At 51.1% G+C, this 18,763-nt stretch overlaps 1 protein-coding gene across 5 annotated transcripts; it reads left to right on the plus strand.

Annotated features, from left to right (window-relative positions):
* The first annotated feature begins 846 nt into the window (after positions 1–846).
* LOC144947670 (uncharacterized) lies at positions 847–17,930 on the plus strand. Of its 5 annotated transcripts, none has more exons than XM_078876929.1 (7): positions 847–1,413; positions 3,957–4,546; positions 4,847–4,945; positions 5,159–5,251; positions 12,101–12,175; positions 13,016–14,431; positions 15,140–17,930. In XM_078876929.1, the coding sequence occupies exons 2-6, from the start codon at positions 3,976–3,978 to the stop codon at positions 13,684–13,686; spliced, it is 1,509 nt and encodes a 502-aa protein (XP_078733055.1). In that variant the 5' UTR covers positions 847–1,413; positions 3,957–3,975; the 3' UTR covers positions 13,687–14,431; positions 15,140–17,930. The 5 variants fall into 5 exon arrangements, with proteins under 5 accessions (XP_078733055.1, XP_078733057.1, XP_078733056.1 ...); XM_078876931.1 differs by having other exon boundaries at positions 15,465–17,930; XM_078876930.1 differs by having other exon boundaries at positions 3,960–4,546.
* The last annotated feature ends 833 nt before the right edge of the window (positions 17,931–18,763 follow it).

The raw sequence follows: 18,763 nt of genomic DNA on the forward strand, positions 1-18,763 counted from the left end.
GGGGGAGGGGTTTGGCGGGGTGGGGGGAGGGGTTTGGCGGGGATGGGGGGAGGGGTTTGGCGGGGTGGGGGGAGGGGTTTGGCGGGGATGGGGGGAGGGGTTTGGCGGGGTGGGGGGAGGGGTTTGGCGGGGATGGGGGGAGGGGTTTGGCGGGGTGGGGGGAGGGGTTTGGCAGGGATGGGGGGAGGGGTTTGGCGGGGTGGGGGGAGGGGTTTGGCAGGGATGGGGGGAGGGGTTTGGCGGGGTGGGGGGAGGGGTTTGGCGGGGATGGGGGGGAGGGGTTTGGCGGGGTGGGGGGAAGGGTTTGGCGGGGTGGGGGGAGGGGTTTGGCGGGGATGGGGGGGAGGGGTTTGGCGGGGTAGGGGGAGGGGTTTGGCGGGGATGGGGGGAGGGGTTTGGCGGGAGTGGGGGGAGGGGTTTGGCGGGGTGGGGGGAGGGGTTTGGCGGGGTGGGGGGAGGGGTTTGGCGGGGATGGGGGGGAGGGGTTTGGCGGGGTGGGGGGAAGGGTTTGGCGGGGTAGGGGGAGGGGTTTGGCGGGGATGGGGGGAGGGGTTTGGCGGGAGTGGGGGGAGGGGTTTGGCGGGGTGGGGGGAGGGGTTTGGCGGGGTGGGGGGAGGGGTTTGGCGGGAGTGGGGGGAGGGGTTTGGCGGGGTGGGGGGAGGGGTTTGGCGGGGTGGGGGGAGGGGTTTGGCGGGGTGGGGGGGAGGGGTTTGGCGGGGTGGGGGGAGGGGTTTGGCGGGGTGGGGGGAGGGGTTTGGCGGGAGTGGGGGGAGGGGTTTGGCGGGAGTGGGGGGGGAGGGGTTTGGCGGAGTGGGGGGAGGGGCTACCCTGATGACGCGAAGACGCGCGTCACGTGAGCGGGTGAGCGCGGAGGTTTCCCGCCGGATTCTTCCTCACCAACCCTCGGCCCCCTCAACCCCCTTCCCCCTTCGTCCACCATACAACTCCTACACTCGGGACCGGCGTCTGGCGGCGAGTGGCGGCGACGTCGTCGAGGGAGAGAAACTCTCTCGCACGCGGGGGGAGACGGCCACCCTCGCACCAACCGGGGAAACACGTGGCGTCGATTGGCGTACGCCGCTCTTGTGAGGCCTAGTCCAGGCTTCAGCGGCCCAGGCCGAGCCTGGGACTCCCCTCTCGACCCGTGCCCCGGGGCCGCCTCTCTCCACCCCCCTCCTCATCCTCCTCCCCACCCACTCGGGAGTTGGCGCCGTGGCTCGCGCAGTTCGTCGTCGTTCCGCCATCATTTGGAGCTTTGCTGCTGTGCTCCTCAGCGGGTTCTCTGTTCGCCGTGACCCCCACCGCCACCGCCTCCTCCTCCTCACCCGATAGGAGCCGTCCACCACCGGGTGGCTGGGCGCGTGGCTCCCCCCTCCCCCGTGTTTGCCTGCCAATTGGCGTCCGTGGTGTTCGGTTAGTAGCAGGAATTTATATTTTATTTTTTGGCCGAGATTTTTGTGCCGCTTTTGTGTTGAGCTATCGCCCTTTACTGCACAGTTTTCTTGGTTAAATAATAGACCTGGGCCGACTCGGAAATATGTCCGATTTTTGATCCTTTCTCCACTGGTTCTGTCCTCCTGATCCTCTTGCTCCACTGGTTCTGTCCTGGTCCCTTTGCTCCACTGGTTCTGCCCTGGTTCGCTCCACTGGTTCTGCCCTGGTTCCCTTCACTGGTTCTGTCCTGGTTCCCTTCCTCCACTGGTTCTCTCCTGGTTCCCTTCCTCCACTGGTTCTCTCCTGGTTCCCTTCCTCCACTGGTTCTGTCCTGGTCCCCTTGCTCCACTGGTTCTCTCCTGGTTCTCTTCCTCCACTGGTTCTCTCCTGGTACTCTTCCTCCACTGGTTCTGTCTGGTCCTCTTGCTCCACTGGTTCTGTCTGGTCCTCTTGCTCCACTGGTTCTGTCCTGGTCCCCTTGCTCCACTGGTTCTCTCCTGGTTATCTTCCTCCACTGGTTCTGTCTGGTCCTCTTGCTCCACTGGTTCTCTCCTGGTTCTCTTCCTCCACTGGTTCTGTCCTGGTCCCTTTGCTCCACTGGTTCTGCCCTGGTTCCCTTCCTCCACTGGTTCTGTCTGGTCCTCTTGCTCCACTGGTTCTCTTCTGGTTCTCTTCCTCCACTGGTTCTGTCCTCCTGATCCTCTTGCTCCACTGGTTCTCTCCTGGTTCCTTTGCTCCACTGGTTCTGCCCTGGTTCCCTTCCTCCACTGGTTCTGTCCTGGTCCTCTTGCTCCACTGGTTCTCTCCTGGTTCCCTTCCTCCACTGGTTCTGTCCTGGTCCTCTTGCTCCACTGGTTCTGTCCTGGTCCTCTTGCTCCACTGGTTCTGTCCTGGTCCTCTTGCTCCACTGGTTCTCTCCTGGTTCCCTTCCTCCACTGGTTCTGTCCTGGTCCTCTTGCTCCACTGGTTCTCTCCTGGTTCCCTTCCTCCACTGGTTCTGTCCTGGTCCTCTTGCTCCACTGGTTCTGTCCTGGTCCTCTTGCTCCACTGGTTCTGTCCTGGTCCTCTTGCTCCACTGGTTCTCTCCTGGTTCCCTTCCTCCACTGGTTCTGTCCTGGTCCTCTTGCTCCACTGGTTCTGTCCTGGTCCTCTTCCTCCACTGGTTCTGTCCTGGTCCTCTTCCTCCACTGGTTCTCTCCTGGTCCCCTTCCTCCACTGGTTCTGTCCTGGTCCTCTTGCTCCACTGGTTCTCTCCTGGTACTCTTCCTCCACTGGTTCTGTCCTGGTCCTCTTGCTCCACTGGTTCTGTCCTGGTCCTCTTCCTCCACTGGTTCTGTCCTGGTCCTCTTCCTCCACTGGTTCTCTCCTGGTCCCCTTGCTCCACTGGTTCTGTCCTGGTCCTCTTGCTCCACTGGTTCTGTCTGGTCCCCTTCCTCCACTGGTTCTGCCCTGGTCCCCTTGCTCCACTGGTTCTGCCCTGGTTCCCTTGCTCCGCTGGTTCTGCGCTGGTTCCCTTGCTCCACTGGTTCTGTCCTGGTGCTCTTGCTCCACTGGTTCTGTCCTGGTCCCCTTGCTCCTGGTTCTCAATTTGGCAAAGTCGATATTCGCCCACATTACACAGCTCGGAACGATACAATGCAACCATCGCACACGACGGTGGGGTTTCTCTTGGAACTGTCGTCTCCTAGCAAGTTGGGCAGATCTCATTTACATCTGCCATATCGTCGATATTTTTAGAACTTGGGTTTCAGACCAATTATAAGACCACATTTAAGTTGATGGGTTTGTCTGTGCAGTGTCTGGTGACAAATCTGAGACTCGTCAAAACTAACCACACCTCAGAACAACTCGTTCAGTCAGTTTGTTGGTCTCCATATAAGTCTTAAATGTCACGTGAGTTAATTGTCACTGGGCTCAGAGCATCACCTGGTTTTGTTAGAGGTGGCTTAAACATGGATTTAATTCCAGGTTCTCGGCGGTGCTGTCTCTCTGATTATATACCCCTGAGCCAAGCAGACATCTCAACATTTCTGTATCAGATCCAGAAAATTCTGCCTGAATACATTATCTCAGGGCAGGATGTAACCTCGACCCCTGCAGCACGTGGTGCTGTTGAATTAGAAATGCTAATGTTAGTCTGTCTCACCACCTCCACCAACACTAGAAAATAAAATAAATCACATTTTTGGTCGATTTCCAGTATCATTTCGGTCACAATTGATTTTTGGGTTGGGCCACTTAATTATCTGTTCAACCTTTTGTTGTGTTAACCCTCCACCACCCGACAGCATCACCGCTGTGAAATGGGGTTCTCAAATGTGAGTGTAAAGGCATTTAATCTGCCAGTTATTGTTTCGGCTCGCCGATAAGTTAAACAATTGTCACAGCCGAATTTGGTAGTTGGATACGATGGATTGCTGGACACTGCGTGAAACATCGTAAGGTATTCTATAAAACTAATATAAAAGTATTGAAAGTGATTGTATCTTTATGTCACCACCTCCCATCCTACCATACCCCAGCAGTGCTGATTAGCGAGCGATGGCGGCGTGCGCGGTGGAGGTTAACCCGCGCGGGGACTTCCCGGCGTGGCTGGCGGCGCGTGGCATGAAGCCCACGTTCGCCGACGCCATGCAGCGCGAGCTGGGCATCAGCGACTACGAGGAGCTGCTGGCGTGCGCCGAGGACGCGCAGGTGACGGCCGAGCTGCTGGGCACCGCCCGCGACCGCCTGCCCTTCGCCTTGTACGCCGTGCTGCGCCGACTCGTGCTCGCCCTGGCGCCGACGCGGCGGCGAGGGCGGCGCCGGCGGGGGACAACCCCGGGCGCCGGCGGCGACAGCGACGACGAGGGAGAGGAGCGGCGAGGGTCCGTGGACGAAGATGACGAGGAGGCGGGGGCGTGCGGTCCCCGCTGCGAGGGGGCACTGGCGAGCCGCGCCGTTCTCGGCAGCCTCCTGGACGCCATCGTGGCCACGCTGAGCTCGCTGAGCCGCGAGCTGCTGCAGTCGGCACAGCGGTTCCGCTGCCTGGAGCCGGCGCTGGAGCCCGGATACTGTGGCTCCATTGGTGTGGCCGGGTCCAACTCTCCTGGAGAGAAGCTAATCGACACAGGTGACGCCGTCACGCCACCACTGCCGTTATAGGTTTCTGGTCTCGCAGACACGCGCTAAAACAACACGCACGCACGCCTACCGGATTACGTGACGCACCCCCGTTGCAAAGTTCACATGGGTTCACCAAGAGAGTTACATATATAATCAAAGACTCGCACAGACACCCAGAGCATCTTGCAGAGACCCATAGACTCGTACAAAGTGAATTCTACAAACTCAGATGGATGCGTGGAGTTCACTTTGTGTTGCTGAGTAAAGGTCTCTGTCTGAGTGGTGTGTTCTCTCTGGCTTTCCCTAGACATGGTGGACGATGATAACGTGGAGAGCCTGGCGGACTTGCAGCACGACGAGATAGGAATGAACGGACATGCCATTTCGAGTCAAAAACCCTGTGCAGGTGAGAGGAGGTTGGTGGGTGGGTGGCCACACTTTGGAGGCAAAGGTTGGTGGTTTACGTAGGACAGGGGTCCGGTAACTTAAGGCCTGTGGGTCAGATAAGGCCTACCGCTTAGAAATGATACACCGGCAATATATTTTTTCTCCGTCCGCAGCTTGTGTGACGAGCAGCACCCGAGCTGACAAAGTTCCGTGCTTGTTTTTGTGTTTTTAGACCGCCCCCAACGTGCCCAATGTGACCTCCACACCACCAGCACAGAGACGCCGTTTCTGAGCATCAAGGTCGAGCAAGAGGACGAGACGGAAGGTGAGATGCGTCTGTGTGTGGAGTGCTTGTGGGGCAGCCCGCCCTCCAGCAACAGTGGAGGGCAGAGGAGCGAGGCTCGCAACGAGCTGAGTGCAAGCAGCTAAAACGCATCAAGTTGGCATATTGGCGAGCACGGGTGGTGTATCTACCAGTCAACCCCATGGCCCCTGGGTCTGTACCGTGACCGCCTGCTGGCGAGCCTTCCACACTTTGCGTGATAGCCTGAAAGTGCATTTAACCTGGCACAAGCACTGATGGCATCATCATCGTGGGAGGTGAACGGCGGGTGTTGTTGCGAATACAAATAAAACACTCGGCCTCCTAGACCGAGTGTGTTGTTTCGTTCACACTCCGTTCAACGATGACACTGCAGATCACCTCACTTCTCTCTCTGCCTCTTCCATCGCACTGCTCCACTCTGGAATTTCCTCCCGTCGATTCTTTTCCCATTTCAATATTTGTGTAATTTTTTTTTAATCTATTCCAACTTTGGCAGTGCTGTTTGTTTGCTAGCCGATTGACATTTTAGACCTTTGGGCCTGTGCCCAGCAACCGTGTAAAAAAAAGACAGTACAACGAGACGCAGCAAAGTGAAGAATCTGTCCATGAATCAAAATGACGACAATTCATCCAGTCGCGTGGGAGGGGTCGGGGCAGATAGGGGGGGTGGGGGCGGTGGCAGTTGGGAGGGGACGAGGTGAATCGTTACACCGTGGCCCAGCACGGGGGACCAGCGCTGCCTCCTAGCATCTTCGTCTTTCTTCAGGAAGGTTTTGGCAAGTTGCTGGAGCTCAAAACATCTTTGCCTTCGCCCTGCAGGAGACACAGCAGCCGAAGCAGCAGGGTGCCGTTTGCACGCCGGCTATTCAAAGCCACCAGCCGCAGAGCCGCAGGCCGCTGACGCCAGTAGCTCGCAGCACAGCAGTTCCGACTCAAACTTCCGCGTCACACTTTTGCCGGAGAGAGACAAAAGCGGCAGCTCGCCTCTCGACTGCGACTACGATGAGGACAAGGAGGAGGAGGACGACCCGTGCGGTCGCTCTGCATCGGCAGACGAGGGACCGTGCCGGCCAGAATTCCTGGGCTACCTCGACGGCACCGCGCTGGCACTGGTAGACGGCGGCCTGGAAGGGCCAGGGCTCGGGGCGTTGTGCCGGGCCGGCATCGGCGTCGCGCGGAGCGGCTCCACCAGCGGGGAGAAGAGCCGCTGCTGCGAGCAGTGCGGACGCTACTTCTCGTGCCGCAGCAAGCTTCTGGTGCACGTGCGGCGACACACGGGCGAGCGGCCCTACCGCTGCTCCTGCTGTGGCAAGACGTTCGCGCAGGCATGGAACCTGGTGCGGCACCGACGGATTCACGCGGGGCAAAAGCCGTACGAGTGCCAGAACTGCGGGCAGGCCTTCATTCAGCAGAGCGAGCTGCAGAAGCACAAGTGCCAATCGCCGTCACCGCCACCGGCAGCAGTGAAGGAGGAGAAGGGTGGGGGGTGTGCCAGATAGTGCTTGTGACGATCGGTCTGCCGAACAACGAGCTCGTCCCCCTCGCCGTCTCCGCCCCGTCGATGTTTCGTGCCATCGCGGTGGCCACCGCCTGCTGCTGTGCGCAAGTACAGCCGAATGTGATCCATACTTATTAGTAGGTGAGCAGTAGCTGGTTAGTAGGCCGAGCAGTCGTTGATTGATAAGTTGCCGTGTAACGATTCACTGCTAACCCCCCACCCCAAAGGTGTGCTTTGAGGGTGGGGAAAATACCAAATAATTATTTTAACTTTCTTTAGCGTCATCCATGCACATTTTATCTCAAAACACTGAAGATTGTGAACCACGAATAACGTCCAGAAAGGGATGAGGAATGCTATCAAGACAACACAAATACGGTCAAGGGTGTGTGGTAACCAAACGCAAACCAGGTGGGGTGACGGTAAACACTTGAGCCCCTCTCATTGCAGAACGTCTAGAGAATGACCACAGCACACCAACCATGGAGTCCCCTACATGGAGACAGCAATAAGACGAGGTTCCAACCGGCACCACAATGCTGGCAGATCGACACCAGAATGATTCATCAAAGCTGCGGACAGTGACCGCCACCCCTCACACACAATGTAATTTCTTAAGTTTCCACCGCCCTCGCCGTCTCTCCCAGGAGAGTCGATGCATCGTGAAGTTGTCAGGGTTGCAACCTGATTCATGAATCTGTTGCGTGCATCGTGCATCTCGTTTGGGTGCTCTCGTGTGCTCTGCCCGTTTCTGTGGTGTTTTCCGTCTCGCTTGTGTTTTCTGTCACTCTTTGTGTTGTCCTTCTCGTTTGGTACATTAGGCTACTTGAGCGTCGCACAGTAATTCCTCGTTCCCAAGAAGTGGCACGTTAACATGAAAGTCATGAAGCAAAAAAAAAATTCCCCACGAGATGAGGTTAGGAAAAAGTTTGGCCAGCTACGATGTACGCACACACCATAAGGTGGCGGGGCAGAGAATTGAAATTCGGGTACGTTACGCACTGTCATTCTGCGCGTAAGCATTCCCGTACCGCTCAGCCGTGCAGCTCAAGGAGAAGAGTAGTTCGTCGTCGGATGCTCAGAAATCGTGTTATGATGTGCAAAAAAAGTATTCCCTAATAGAAGAACCGTGTTATAGTGAAATTGCGTTAAGCAAAGACTTGCCGTACAGTTTACGCATGTTTTTTTTGCGAGTCATTGATTTTTGGGTTAAGCTGCAATGATCTGGCCAAAATCTTTTTTTTCCCTAAGATCCACCACTGTCAAACACGGTCACACCAATTCAGATTGTCACAAGGCATTTCGGGATCATTAAGGGCGGGCTCAGCAAGTCACAATGGCAAATAATTTCAAAACAACTATAGGAGTGCACAATAGGTAAGAAAGTCAGGAGATATAAACAACAATTATGTTTTGATTTAAAGCTTTTGTGACTGCAGGGATTCATATTCTTGGTTCTTTCGGTAAAGTCACGTAGAATGGAAATAATAAAATAATAAAAATATAAAAACAATTTTCACGACGTTTCGACTGCAACACAAGCTGTGGATTTTACACCTGATGATGATTGCTTGTGTTGCAGTCGAAACGTGATAATTTTTATTCTTTTTATATTTTTATTATTTCTCTTCTACGTGACTTTACCGAAAGAACCAAGAAAACATATAATTCAACTATTTCAAGGCTTGGACAAGGTAGCAAAAACAACAACAACACTCCCAGACCAAACTTAGGGTAACACATTTAACGTACCAACTATTTTTGTTTCGGCTCACTCTCGCCACGTGGGTTCAGAAAATCTCTCAACCAAATATAAGCGTCCCTCGCATAGCGTGCGACATGCATTCCTGAGGGGGGTTACCGAATAAACAATTATCATTTCATTATTTTAGCCCTGGATTTGTAAAATACATGCAAATTATCGTACCTAATTATGATATTAACATTGCAAAAATTACTTTAATAACCACTTATTAACATAAAATAATTGCTCCTTGCAAAAATTTATATTTGATAAGGGTAACTTTGAGGGCTTCTTGAACCCTTTCCGTGCACGATGCAAACAAAGACGGCAAATCTACAACGGCTACGCCCAGCCTCGGTGACGCCATCAGAAATATTCGGGTTTTTTTATTATCGGAATTGTTATCGTTAAAGATTATTTTTTACTTGGAAAATGTTTTATACTCTTAGGTTTGTTTTCTGCTTTCTGAGCACGCAACTGTGAAACGCATAGTCTAAGTGTGACGTATGCTCCTTAAAGATGAATCTCTTGACCCCGAATTTGTGCTTCGGCAGTGGGGGGAGGGTTGGGGGGGGGGGGGTGCGTTATGCGAGGGACGCCTGTTAGAGAATTTTGTTCAAATATTTCACCTGGAAAATCGCTTGGGACGGATTACCATCCCATTCGCAGGGGAGTCCAGGTTATCAATTGACACTTGCGTAGCGAACGCGTGATGGTGCCGCTTATGCGCGCACACACACACATTTGAAATCTATAACTTCCATCGTATTAATTTATAGACGTGCGCACCCTGTCAAATAAAAATTGCACGAGTCATCGAGCGGTGTACACCGCCTGGAGCCAGCGAGGAAACACAATTGTAAAGCAACGCTAACAGGTCGTTAAACGTGAGACTAAAAAGTAAATGGTGGGCTTCGGAGATCTCGTGGCGTCATTTGGAAAGATTAGTCAGTCATCGGTGGGTTTGCAGAGCCACATCACCCTCCACTGTGAAACTACTGCAGACCGTGAAAGCGTCGTGCTATACCAGTGTTCTTCACTCGCTTTCAAAGGCGGGGGGGGGGGGACAATTTCGCCGATAATTACACTGGTCAACAAAAAAAAATTCTGGCCTGGACTTTTGCAGCTGTTTTAGACTAATTTCAGGGTGCTGATTCCAAATCTGATCTCAGATTTGCTCTATCACATCTCATTTTATGCTATCGGCATACCCCATTTTCATTGATTTTTACCCGAAATGAACTCTGTCACTTATGATTGCAAGTTGTTACTAGTCAGTGATTGATTTAGTGTTAAAATATGGTGCTGTATTTTTAGGATAGTGTGTTGATAATATCATTTTATGTAGATATCCACATTTATTTAATATTTTTCTTCTGCAGTTTTTATTGAAAATGCAATATTTAATATCTCAAAAACCTGATGTGATAGGATTTGGAATCAGCTCCCCAAAATTACCTTAAAACCGTTGGAATACCTTATGCCAGAAAAAGTGTGTTGACCAGTGTAATACATCATCAGTGTGAGGGTTGCCACCGCCTGCAAGTTGTGTTTTCACTTTTGTGTCTTGTTGGGAGACCGCATCAGTGGCCCGTTGACCTTGCAATGAAGAACACTGCGCGATGAGAATGGCGCAAATACCAGATTTTTGTATGTTGAACTTATTTCGTTCTAAATTTGAAGCTTTCGTGACTGCAAGGATTCATATTCTTAGGTTTTTTCGGTAAAGTCACGTAGGTAAAAAATGTTAATTAATAAAAATAAAATAAAAAATCACGACGTTTCGGAGGCAACACAAGCTTCCGTCTTCAGGTGGAACCGTCACAGCACGATAGCTGTATCTTACTTGATATCACTTAAAACAGCTATCGTGATGTGACGGTTCCACCTGAAGACGGAAGCTTGTGTTGTCTCCGAAACGTCGTGATTTTTATTGTATTTTACTTTTATTAATTTAAATTTTTTACCTACGTGACTTTACCGAAAAAACCTGAGGATATGAACTTATTTCGCTCCATACGTAGCCAATTTCGATAAACTAAATTGTCAATTATTACTCGTTTGCTATCTGTGTGCCTATCGACACTGGACACATTTGCAATTTGAGATGTTAATCCATCCCGAGGGATTTTGCAGGTGAAATATTTTGTTTTTTTTTAGATGCATTACTGTACAGTAGATATTTAAATAGCACATGTACTGTTTACAAGTATAATCCATTTCTATGTTTTTTATGTTAACACAAAGTATGTAATATTTACATTAATTAATTGACGTAGATTAATTAACTTCGGAGAACTAACACATTAATCAGCATACATTAACTTTGTTATTATAGACCCCTGTATCAATTTATACTTATGTTGAGGCCAGGTGGCTCGGCAATCGGAACGAGCGGCTTCGCTATCAAAACCTTGTGGGAGACTCGAATGTTGGTTGGTTTTAGGGTCGGGGTGTCGCGACCCCATCATCCCTACACAGGCTGTTAAAATGAGTACCACTTTTTTCGACGGTGGTTGCCCAATGGGTGGACTTTCCCCTCCTGTAAAAATGTGGAATTCTTCACCTGGCTCAGGACTTGATGCGCATTTGCGCGGGGAAATCAATCTCGTTGACTTTTTAAAAATTGTATTTCAATGTTTTTTTACTAATGTTAGTTTGAGGTTGTTAATTGCATGTTGGTGAACGAAAAACAGAAACGTGAACAACTTCCATTGTATTTTAAGAATTCACCAACAGCTGAACGCCATTTCCCATTGGTCACACCGTGCTGATGAGACTCAGGGAAGTCAAAACGAGTCCAGGCCTTGCATGCTGCAAGTTATTTTGTGAAGCCAGTCCGCTGTGCCCCCCCTTTCTGTATGTAAGCTCGCTTTTGTAACGCCTTCTCGCTTGTTTGTAGGTGGTTTTTCTCCCCGTTGGTTTTATAACTGCTTCTCTTGTAAAGTGTTTTATAATTTTGAAACGAGCGTAATAAACGATGATGCTGTTGATTAACCGAGACGTTACCATGCGTTGTTTTCAGCGGGTGGCGAGACAGACCCGGCGCGCGTTTCATTCCGTCGTCGTGATGTCGACGGCGATCGTGACCATTTCAGATTCCCCAGCACCGCGCGCCGCAAGGGTTTGGGATACTTTCTGAGTTTTCCTCCTGGTCCTCCTGTTTCCCTCCCATAGCTCAAGCAAAACATCTGTACGATGTAACTGGTATTGTCCTAAACATCCAAATGCTGAAGAATTGCCCAGCAAATTTCTCAGTTGGGATCGTTTGAAGCAGCAGCAACAATGTCCCCGATCTCGCGAGAGCTTGGCGCAGGACCCTCTTTGAAATATTCGGTAATCTTTTGAATTTGGCAAACTACGACCATGAGGCCGTCGCGCAATGGCCTCTACTCGTTTAGAATGACATCTCGCGGAATCTTTGCGTCCACTAAGCGAAGCGTTTTTCACGACAGTAAAGCGCCCCACAAGAATAACAACAACCAGGGGGCGTCCCACCGGTTTACAAACTGGGGGTTTCTGCAACAAGTGGCAAACGCGCCATCGCTGAGCCACGTCCACAGGTCACGGGTTTCGGGCGCCCATGCATTTCTCGCTTGTGCCGCAGACACGCTGGTGGTGCAGGAGAAGGAGGAGGGCGCGTGGGAGCACGGCGAGCGGAGCGGCGAGGGCATGTGGGACGGTAAACAACACCACGCAGTTATACGTCTCTCGTCATCTCTTGTTACCATCTGAACGGTCACACACGGTGCGCACATTGTTACGACACGCCTGTCTCCACTTCTAGACGTGATTGGGTAGAATTGGCTGCGCTGCAGAGGTCGCAACCGGGTACCCGATACCCGTACCCTACCCGATACCCGGCTACCCGTACCCGGCCGGGTACGGGTACGGGTAACCGTTTGCGACCCTGGCGCGGCCGGGTACGGGTCCGGGTAGGCCGTGAGTCACTGGTGAGTCAACGTTTGTCACTCATTTCCCAACGTCTTGTCTCTTCTCACAATTCAAGTTCCTAGAATCAACCCACCCGCGCCTGCAACATGGCTTCATCCCAGAGGTCGCAATCGGGTACCCGTACCCTACCCGATACCCGGCCGGGTACGGGTAGCCGGGTATCGGGTACGGGTACCTGTTTGCAACCCTGGTGCGACCGGGTACGGGTAAGGAATCAAAACCCGTTTGCGACCTCTGCTGCGCTGGGTGGGACGTGCACGTTGGGGGAGGAGGGTCAATGGCCGAGACAGGCACTGACACGGTCTCCACAAAGGAAATGGCCTAAGAGCGAGCAGATGGTGGGAGACTATCAAGGAAGATCTATGGGTTTCTGTGAGCCTACAGCTTCCTGTATGATGCTGGCGGTCTCTGTGCATCTTTGTGCGAGTCTTAAGAGCAGATGGTGGGAGACCGTGAGGGCAGATCTGGGAGAAAGCGTTTGTAGCGATGACTGGTGGTGGCATCATCAGCTTTGGCCACGGGCGACGCCTTGATCCGTTTGTCCGTCTTTCCGCTTCCCTGGCACCAGATTTGACAGTCGACGCTGAGCAAAAGCACGTGGCAAAACCGCCTCCGCGGAACTCGGCCAAGCAGCGCGACCGGAACTGGGCACCGGCAACGGATGCGGCGCGTTACCGTCGCGTCGCGGTGGCGGCACCGCCAATTTCCTACCGTGCAACTGGCTGCGGCAATAGCGGCGCCGCCGCCGCCGCCACCACCACCAACGACGATGACGACAACGACGACGACAACGACGACAACAACCACAACGAAAACCTGGACGACGAGCAGGGCTTTGCCGACGACTACGGGGAGGACGAGGACGACGAGGCGATGGGTGGGGGATTGGCGGCGGGGCAGTTCGCTTGCGCCGAATTGGCCGTGCCCGGCGAAAGCGGCGGCGGCGGCGAGTGGGGCGGTGTCGGCGGCGGCGGGAGGGAGAGGCGGTACCGCTGCCACGTGTGCGGGAAGCGCTTCCTGAAGGGCCGCGACGTGACGCGTCACATGCGCACGCACACGGGCGAGAAACCTTACGCGTGCGAGGCGTGCGGCGTTCGCTTCACGCAGTCCTACAGCCTGACGCGGCACTTGCGTCGCCTCCACACCGCACGGCCCCTGCCTCCGCTGCCTCCGCCGCCGCCGCCGCCGCACGACCCGCGCCGCCCTCTCTCCCTGCCCCGAGCGGCCGATGTCTCCTGAGCCGTGCCACCTGCGGAACCCTGCCACTTTCCTCTTGCTCCCTGGGACCTCCCTTGCCAGTATCAAAATATAAGAATAGCTTTTACCCCAAACTGAAACCTTTCGCAAGGAATCATGTCGGCATTTGACCACGTATACTTGCGGTGAACATGCAAACAAAAAAACAACATGCTCTGACAGTATCTGCATTGTCTTTCAAACTGATTGGTCCACACCAGAGACAGCTTTCTTCAGAACCTCGTCTCAAGCAGTGTTAGATCAGAGGATGACGCCAAAAGGCGAACAGCACAACGACAATGCCACTATCAGGACATTGAGAGCTCGGGGTCAGCAGTTTGCATGTTCACCACAAGTATATGTGGTCAATGCTGACATGATTCTTTGCAAGATGTTTCAGTTTGGTGTTTTAACATCTTAACACAGCTGTTTTATTGCCAGACAGGGTAAAACCTATTCTTATATTGCCCCTTGCTACCGCCTGTCATCCCGGATGCCAGTGTTGCCAACTCAAACCACAGGAATACAGGTAGTCCCCGAGTTACGATGGTCCGACTAACGATATTTCGATCTGGCGATAGCAATATAATAAAATTGTCATATTTTACATTTCGCGCGGCAGGCAAACGCAGCAGCGTACGAGGTACGATACTGAAACTTTATCATTGCCATCCTCTTCCGACAACTAAGTTAATGTAGCCATCAACAACCTAACATCTTTCAAGTGTGCAGACGACGGACAATATTGGTGAGTACAGTACAATATGATACGTTACGATACGTTCAATGCATGTATGATACGTAGCTTTAGCGATTTCATTTTAAGGTTACCACGATACGATACATACGTTCAATGCATGTTAAACGTTTTTATAGCAGATAGGATTGTTTCCTGAAAAAACTTTCTATTAAATTGCAGTTCATATAGGTAGGCTAAGAATTTACCTTGTTTATTATTTTAAATTGTACTGTGCAATACAGTATTGTAATTAATAAATACATACAGTATATCGTTTATCCAGTACGGTACTGTAAATTGCTCTGTTTTGCTAAATTATCACCATTCTTTAAGACTCCTGGGTAGGCTAGGCCATCTTCGACTTAAGATATTTTCGACTTACGATGGGGTCGTCGTAACGCATCTCCATCGTAAGTAGAGGAGTACCTGTATACCGGATGTTGATCGATGCGATGTTTAAATTCGCCGAAACTATCGCGTTGATTTAGCGAGCATTGAATGTAGCGAGCTGATACGGGGTCCCCTGAATGCACCCACATCCATAAATTGCATATACATTTGAATTATGTTCTCATCTGGAATGTGACCAGATTGTTTGCCAGTCACTTTAGCAAAATATGTTACTAGGCATGTGGCCATGTATTGCGCAGAAGTTAAACATTATTTCCTGCTCAAATGAACAATTGAGGCAGTGCTCTTCTGTTTATCGCCTCGCAGAACCAATGATGGAAATTCCACATCCCATGGTGGGTGGCGAATCAATCTAAAGGACAGCCAATGTTGACTTCCTCAGAAGGTGGTACTTGTTTCATCAACCTGGTCTGAGTCGACACCAGTGATCAAGATCTGAACTCACAACTTTGCAATCGTGGACTGCTTGCTCAGCCGCTGAGCCACCTGGCTGCATCACAAAATAAACTCGTAGAGAAGCCTGAATACGCGCCTGAAATCGGCATAACACAAATAATCATTGTCGTTGTGGAGATAATATAAGCAGCAAAATCAACAAGTACACCATGCGCTCCTTTCCCACATATCTCAGATCAGATATGGGGGGCATTGTCCTGCGCAGCCCACGGTCGCGTTCATCCTCTGCTCAGCTCACGCAAGGTCCCCCACCCTGGAGGTGACGGTTCAACCCGCTGCAGCCACGAGGAAACCCGACTCCCCGCCGGAGAGGGACTCTAAGCTGATCCTGAGGGTCTCCACGCTCAGGAGGCAGCGATCAGTGTTGAGGAAAACCACGTCCCTGGAGACCATGCAGTCAATGCAGGAGCTTCCAGCCCACGAAAACATGATCGCTCTCCATCCTCCGCATTGGCTGGCGTCGGAGGTCCAAGTCCAGCGATGCAGGCCAGGAAGCCGTCGGAAATCGTGAACCAGCAATTCTCAGCCACTCGGACGTTGCAAAGTTAAAGAGCGAGGATTCGTTGCGAAACTTCGTAAGCCATGTGGACCAATACACACTTCTAATCCGAATGTTGAACTTCTTTTGCACCGTCCGTAGCCAACCTTGCTAATCGGAGGTGCGGGGAAAAGACAACAATGAACCTCAGGCCACTTTCACCTTTAGTCTGCCCAATTCCCTTGATAGGAGAGGTAAGGTATCATATTCTACCAGAGTTGGGACGTTCCAGGAACAGAATCTTATGATTTTACGAAGGTTCACACCAGCCTGGCACCTTTGGGGTAACGACCCCTCAACTCTCCCTCGACGTAAAATAAAATATTTTTTTACACATCCCATCGGCCACACACCCTTTTTGGATGTGCAAATTTCGGCAACATTGATTTAAACACAAGCGAACTCGGGACCATTTTTGAAATTCATTGTCTCATCAGCAGAGACGGGTTTGCTTGAAGCAAGGACCCTCTTCGATATACCAAAATACAACGTCGCTCAAATCTAGCGACAAAATGGTTGAGTTGGCAGCACCGAGTACACTCAGCCAGGCGTTTGCTCGATGCTGTCTGCCGTTGAATTTGATTAAAATTGGCGAACCAATATGTGACTGGTACCACGGGAGTTTCAGTAGCTCGGTCTCCACTTTGAGCGAGATAAATTTGCAGTCTGTGCCATCATCGTTAGCCATCTATCCACTGCTCGATGAAGGCCTCTGCAAACCACCGCTATCTCGTGGGTGTCGAATTGCAACTATTTGTCTATATGGGCCATAATCACATGCTGAATAGAGTCTACAGAATGTAGGGTTTTGTTTGTCGGTGCTTACGATATTTGGGCTCTGGGCTCAGTCTAACGTACTATATTATTGGTTCTATCGGCCATGATCCGTCTGCTGCTGGATGAAGGATTCTACACAACCGTCGCCACCTGTCATGGGTCTTGCGACGGAATGATCCATCTCCTGCGCAAGAGCCAAGTTGATCACTCCGTCTCTGAGATGTACGTCCTCTCAGACACGTCGTTCCCTGCTGTGGTTGGCACTGTAATGATCGACCACTGACCGGCAGTCATCCCGACTTCGCAACTTGACCATCCCAAACCCCATTAATATCTTGGGAGTTAGAATTTTGAACATGGCTAGCATTGGTTGCAAGTGATAGCTGTGAACCAGCCGTTGAAACCCACCCGAACTGATCAGCGTGGTAAAGTATGATGAAGTGATCCCGATGACTGAATGCATGGAGAGGCTTTCATCCAGCAGTGGATATTCGGAGGAACGCGGAACCGCGGCAGATGCCGAGATGATTTCCCCTGGTCTCTGGCCGGACACGGTTATTCTTCAGTTTCTTTGTAATTCCCGCAACTGCTGTCGGAATCGTGTTGTGAGATGAAGAAATCTTTCAGCTGGCAGTGCAACCATCATGTATAAGAGCGGACCCTGTAAGATAACTTCACGGAACTACTTCTGAAGTCGCGTCAATCGGCCTCTTCATCCACACCAGTGGCACATGTTGTAGTGTCCCGCAAACTTTTTGTATTTCAAATATTTTTTTTGTGCAGTCTGTGGTGACCGTGCTGCTGAAAATGTCGAACCCAGGATCTCATTGGTGACAGCTCAGCACCTCTGACCTCTTGGCCACACGACCGCCGCATGTATTTTTACAGGACCATGTTTTTTTTTTTTCAAATAAATTTTTGTTGCTGTAAATATTCTACCCTGTTCCATAAGAGCTGTACATTTTTGGATGGTTAATGACAATGGTTGGAATCTTTGTTGTAAGTTTTTTTTTACCATTATAGCCATTTCGTAAATGCTTTATAATGGCAACCTTTAGTGATCTTGCTAATTTCAAGCGCGACCTTGTATAAATGCCCACACATGTTCGTCGGCGTTAAACCGCATGCCGTATTTTAAACAAATTATCATATGTCCTGCAGCTTTTGTATGTATGTTGGACTTCTTTCTCACCGTACGTAGCCACAACCGTGCTAAACGGAGGTGCAGTCGGAAGAATCGCGTTCGCTAAATAATTTTTCGACCAGTCGGTTTTCCTGTGTAAAAGCGCTTTACACTAACTTGAAATAAAAGAGCTTTTGTCTGTATGCAGGACCAACAGGGTTGATTTGGTGCGCGAGTGCTATTGTTGTTGCTTGTGAACCCATTGTTATTGTCGTAACTTTGAGCTTACATTTTGATTTGAAGCTTTCGTGACTGCAGGGATTCATCTTCTTGGTTCTTTCGGTAAAGTCACGTAGAATGGAAATAATAAAAATAAAACATAATAAAATATTTCTCACCACGTTTCGGCCACAACGAGGACGGCTGCTTGCGTTGTGGCCGAAACGTGAGAATTATTTTATAATGTTTTATTTTTATTATTTTATTATTTCCATTCTACGTGACTTTACCGAAAGAACCAAGAAGATAAACTTTGAGCTTATATGTATTTCCTTCCCCGGATGCTGCCATGGTGGTCAGCGCACTGAACTTGCAATCCAGAGGTCACCGGTTCGATTCCATCTCACGGCGCTGGGAGTTGAAACAATGGGGCAACGTTTCATAACCCCACCCCCCCACGCTCTGCCTCTGTCCATCCAGCAGTGTCGATGGTTTCACCACAGTTCGTGGATGGACAGGTCACGTGTGGTGGGGTTAAGTGTGTGTACTCCCACTTCTCTCAAAACGTCTGACCAGTGTGAAAAAAATATGCCAATGCTCTTTTAGAGCCGACTAAACTATCTACATTATTAAGCATTAGATATTACATTCTATAAACTAAACGTTTTGATTTTAGCAGGTAAGGCCCACTGAGCGCTATATCTCTTTTGCACCAGCAACCTGGCCGCAAATGATAGCCAAACGAAGTGACTTTATCGTGTGTAAATGTATAGCTGCCAAATACAGTAAGCGCATGTTGATTCTAAATGTGGAGGGA

The sequence above is a fragment of the Lampetra fluviatilis genome, chromosome 46, assembly GCF_964198595.1.
Source record: "Lampetra fluviatilis chromosome 46, kcLamFluv1.1, whole genome shotgun sequence".
NCBI classification, from domain to species: Eukaryota; Metazoa; Chordata; class Hyperoartia; order Petromyzontiformes; family Petromyzontidae; genus Lampetra; species Lampetra fluviatilis.

Excerpts from the sequence above, each read along its gene's own strand:
- LOC144947670 (XM_078876929.1), top strand. The coding sequence starts at position 3,976 with ATGGCGGCGTGCGCGGTGGAGGTTAACCCGCGCGGGGACTTCCCGGCG. Across the intron at positions 4,946-5,158 it reads GAGTCAAAAACCCTGTGCAG|ACCGCCCCCAACGTGCCCAA; the intron begins GTGAGAGGAGGT and ends TTGTGTTTTTAG. Across the intron at positions 12,176-13,015 it reads CGGCGAGGGCATGTGGGACG|ATTTGACAGTCGACGCTGAG; the intron begins GTAAACAACACC and ends CCCTGGCACCAG.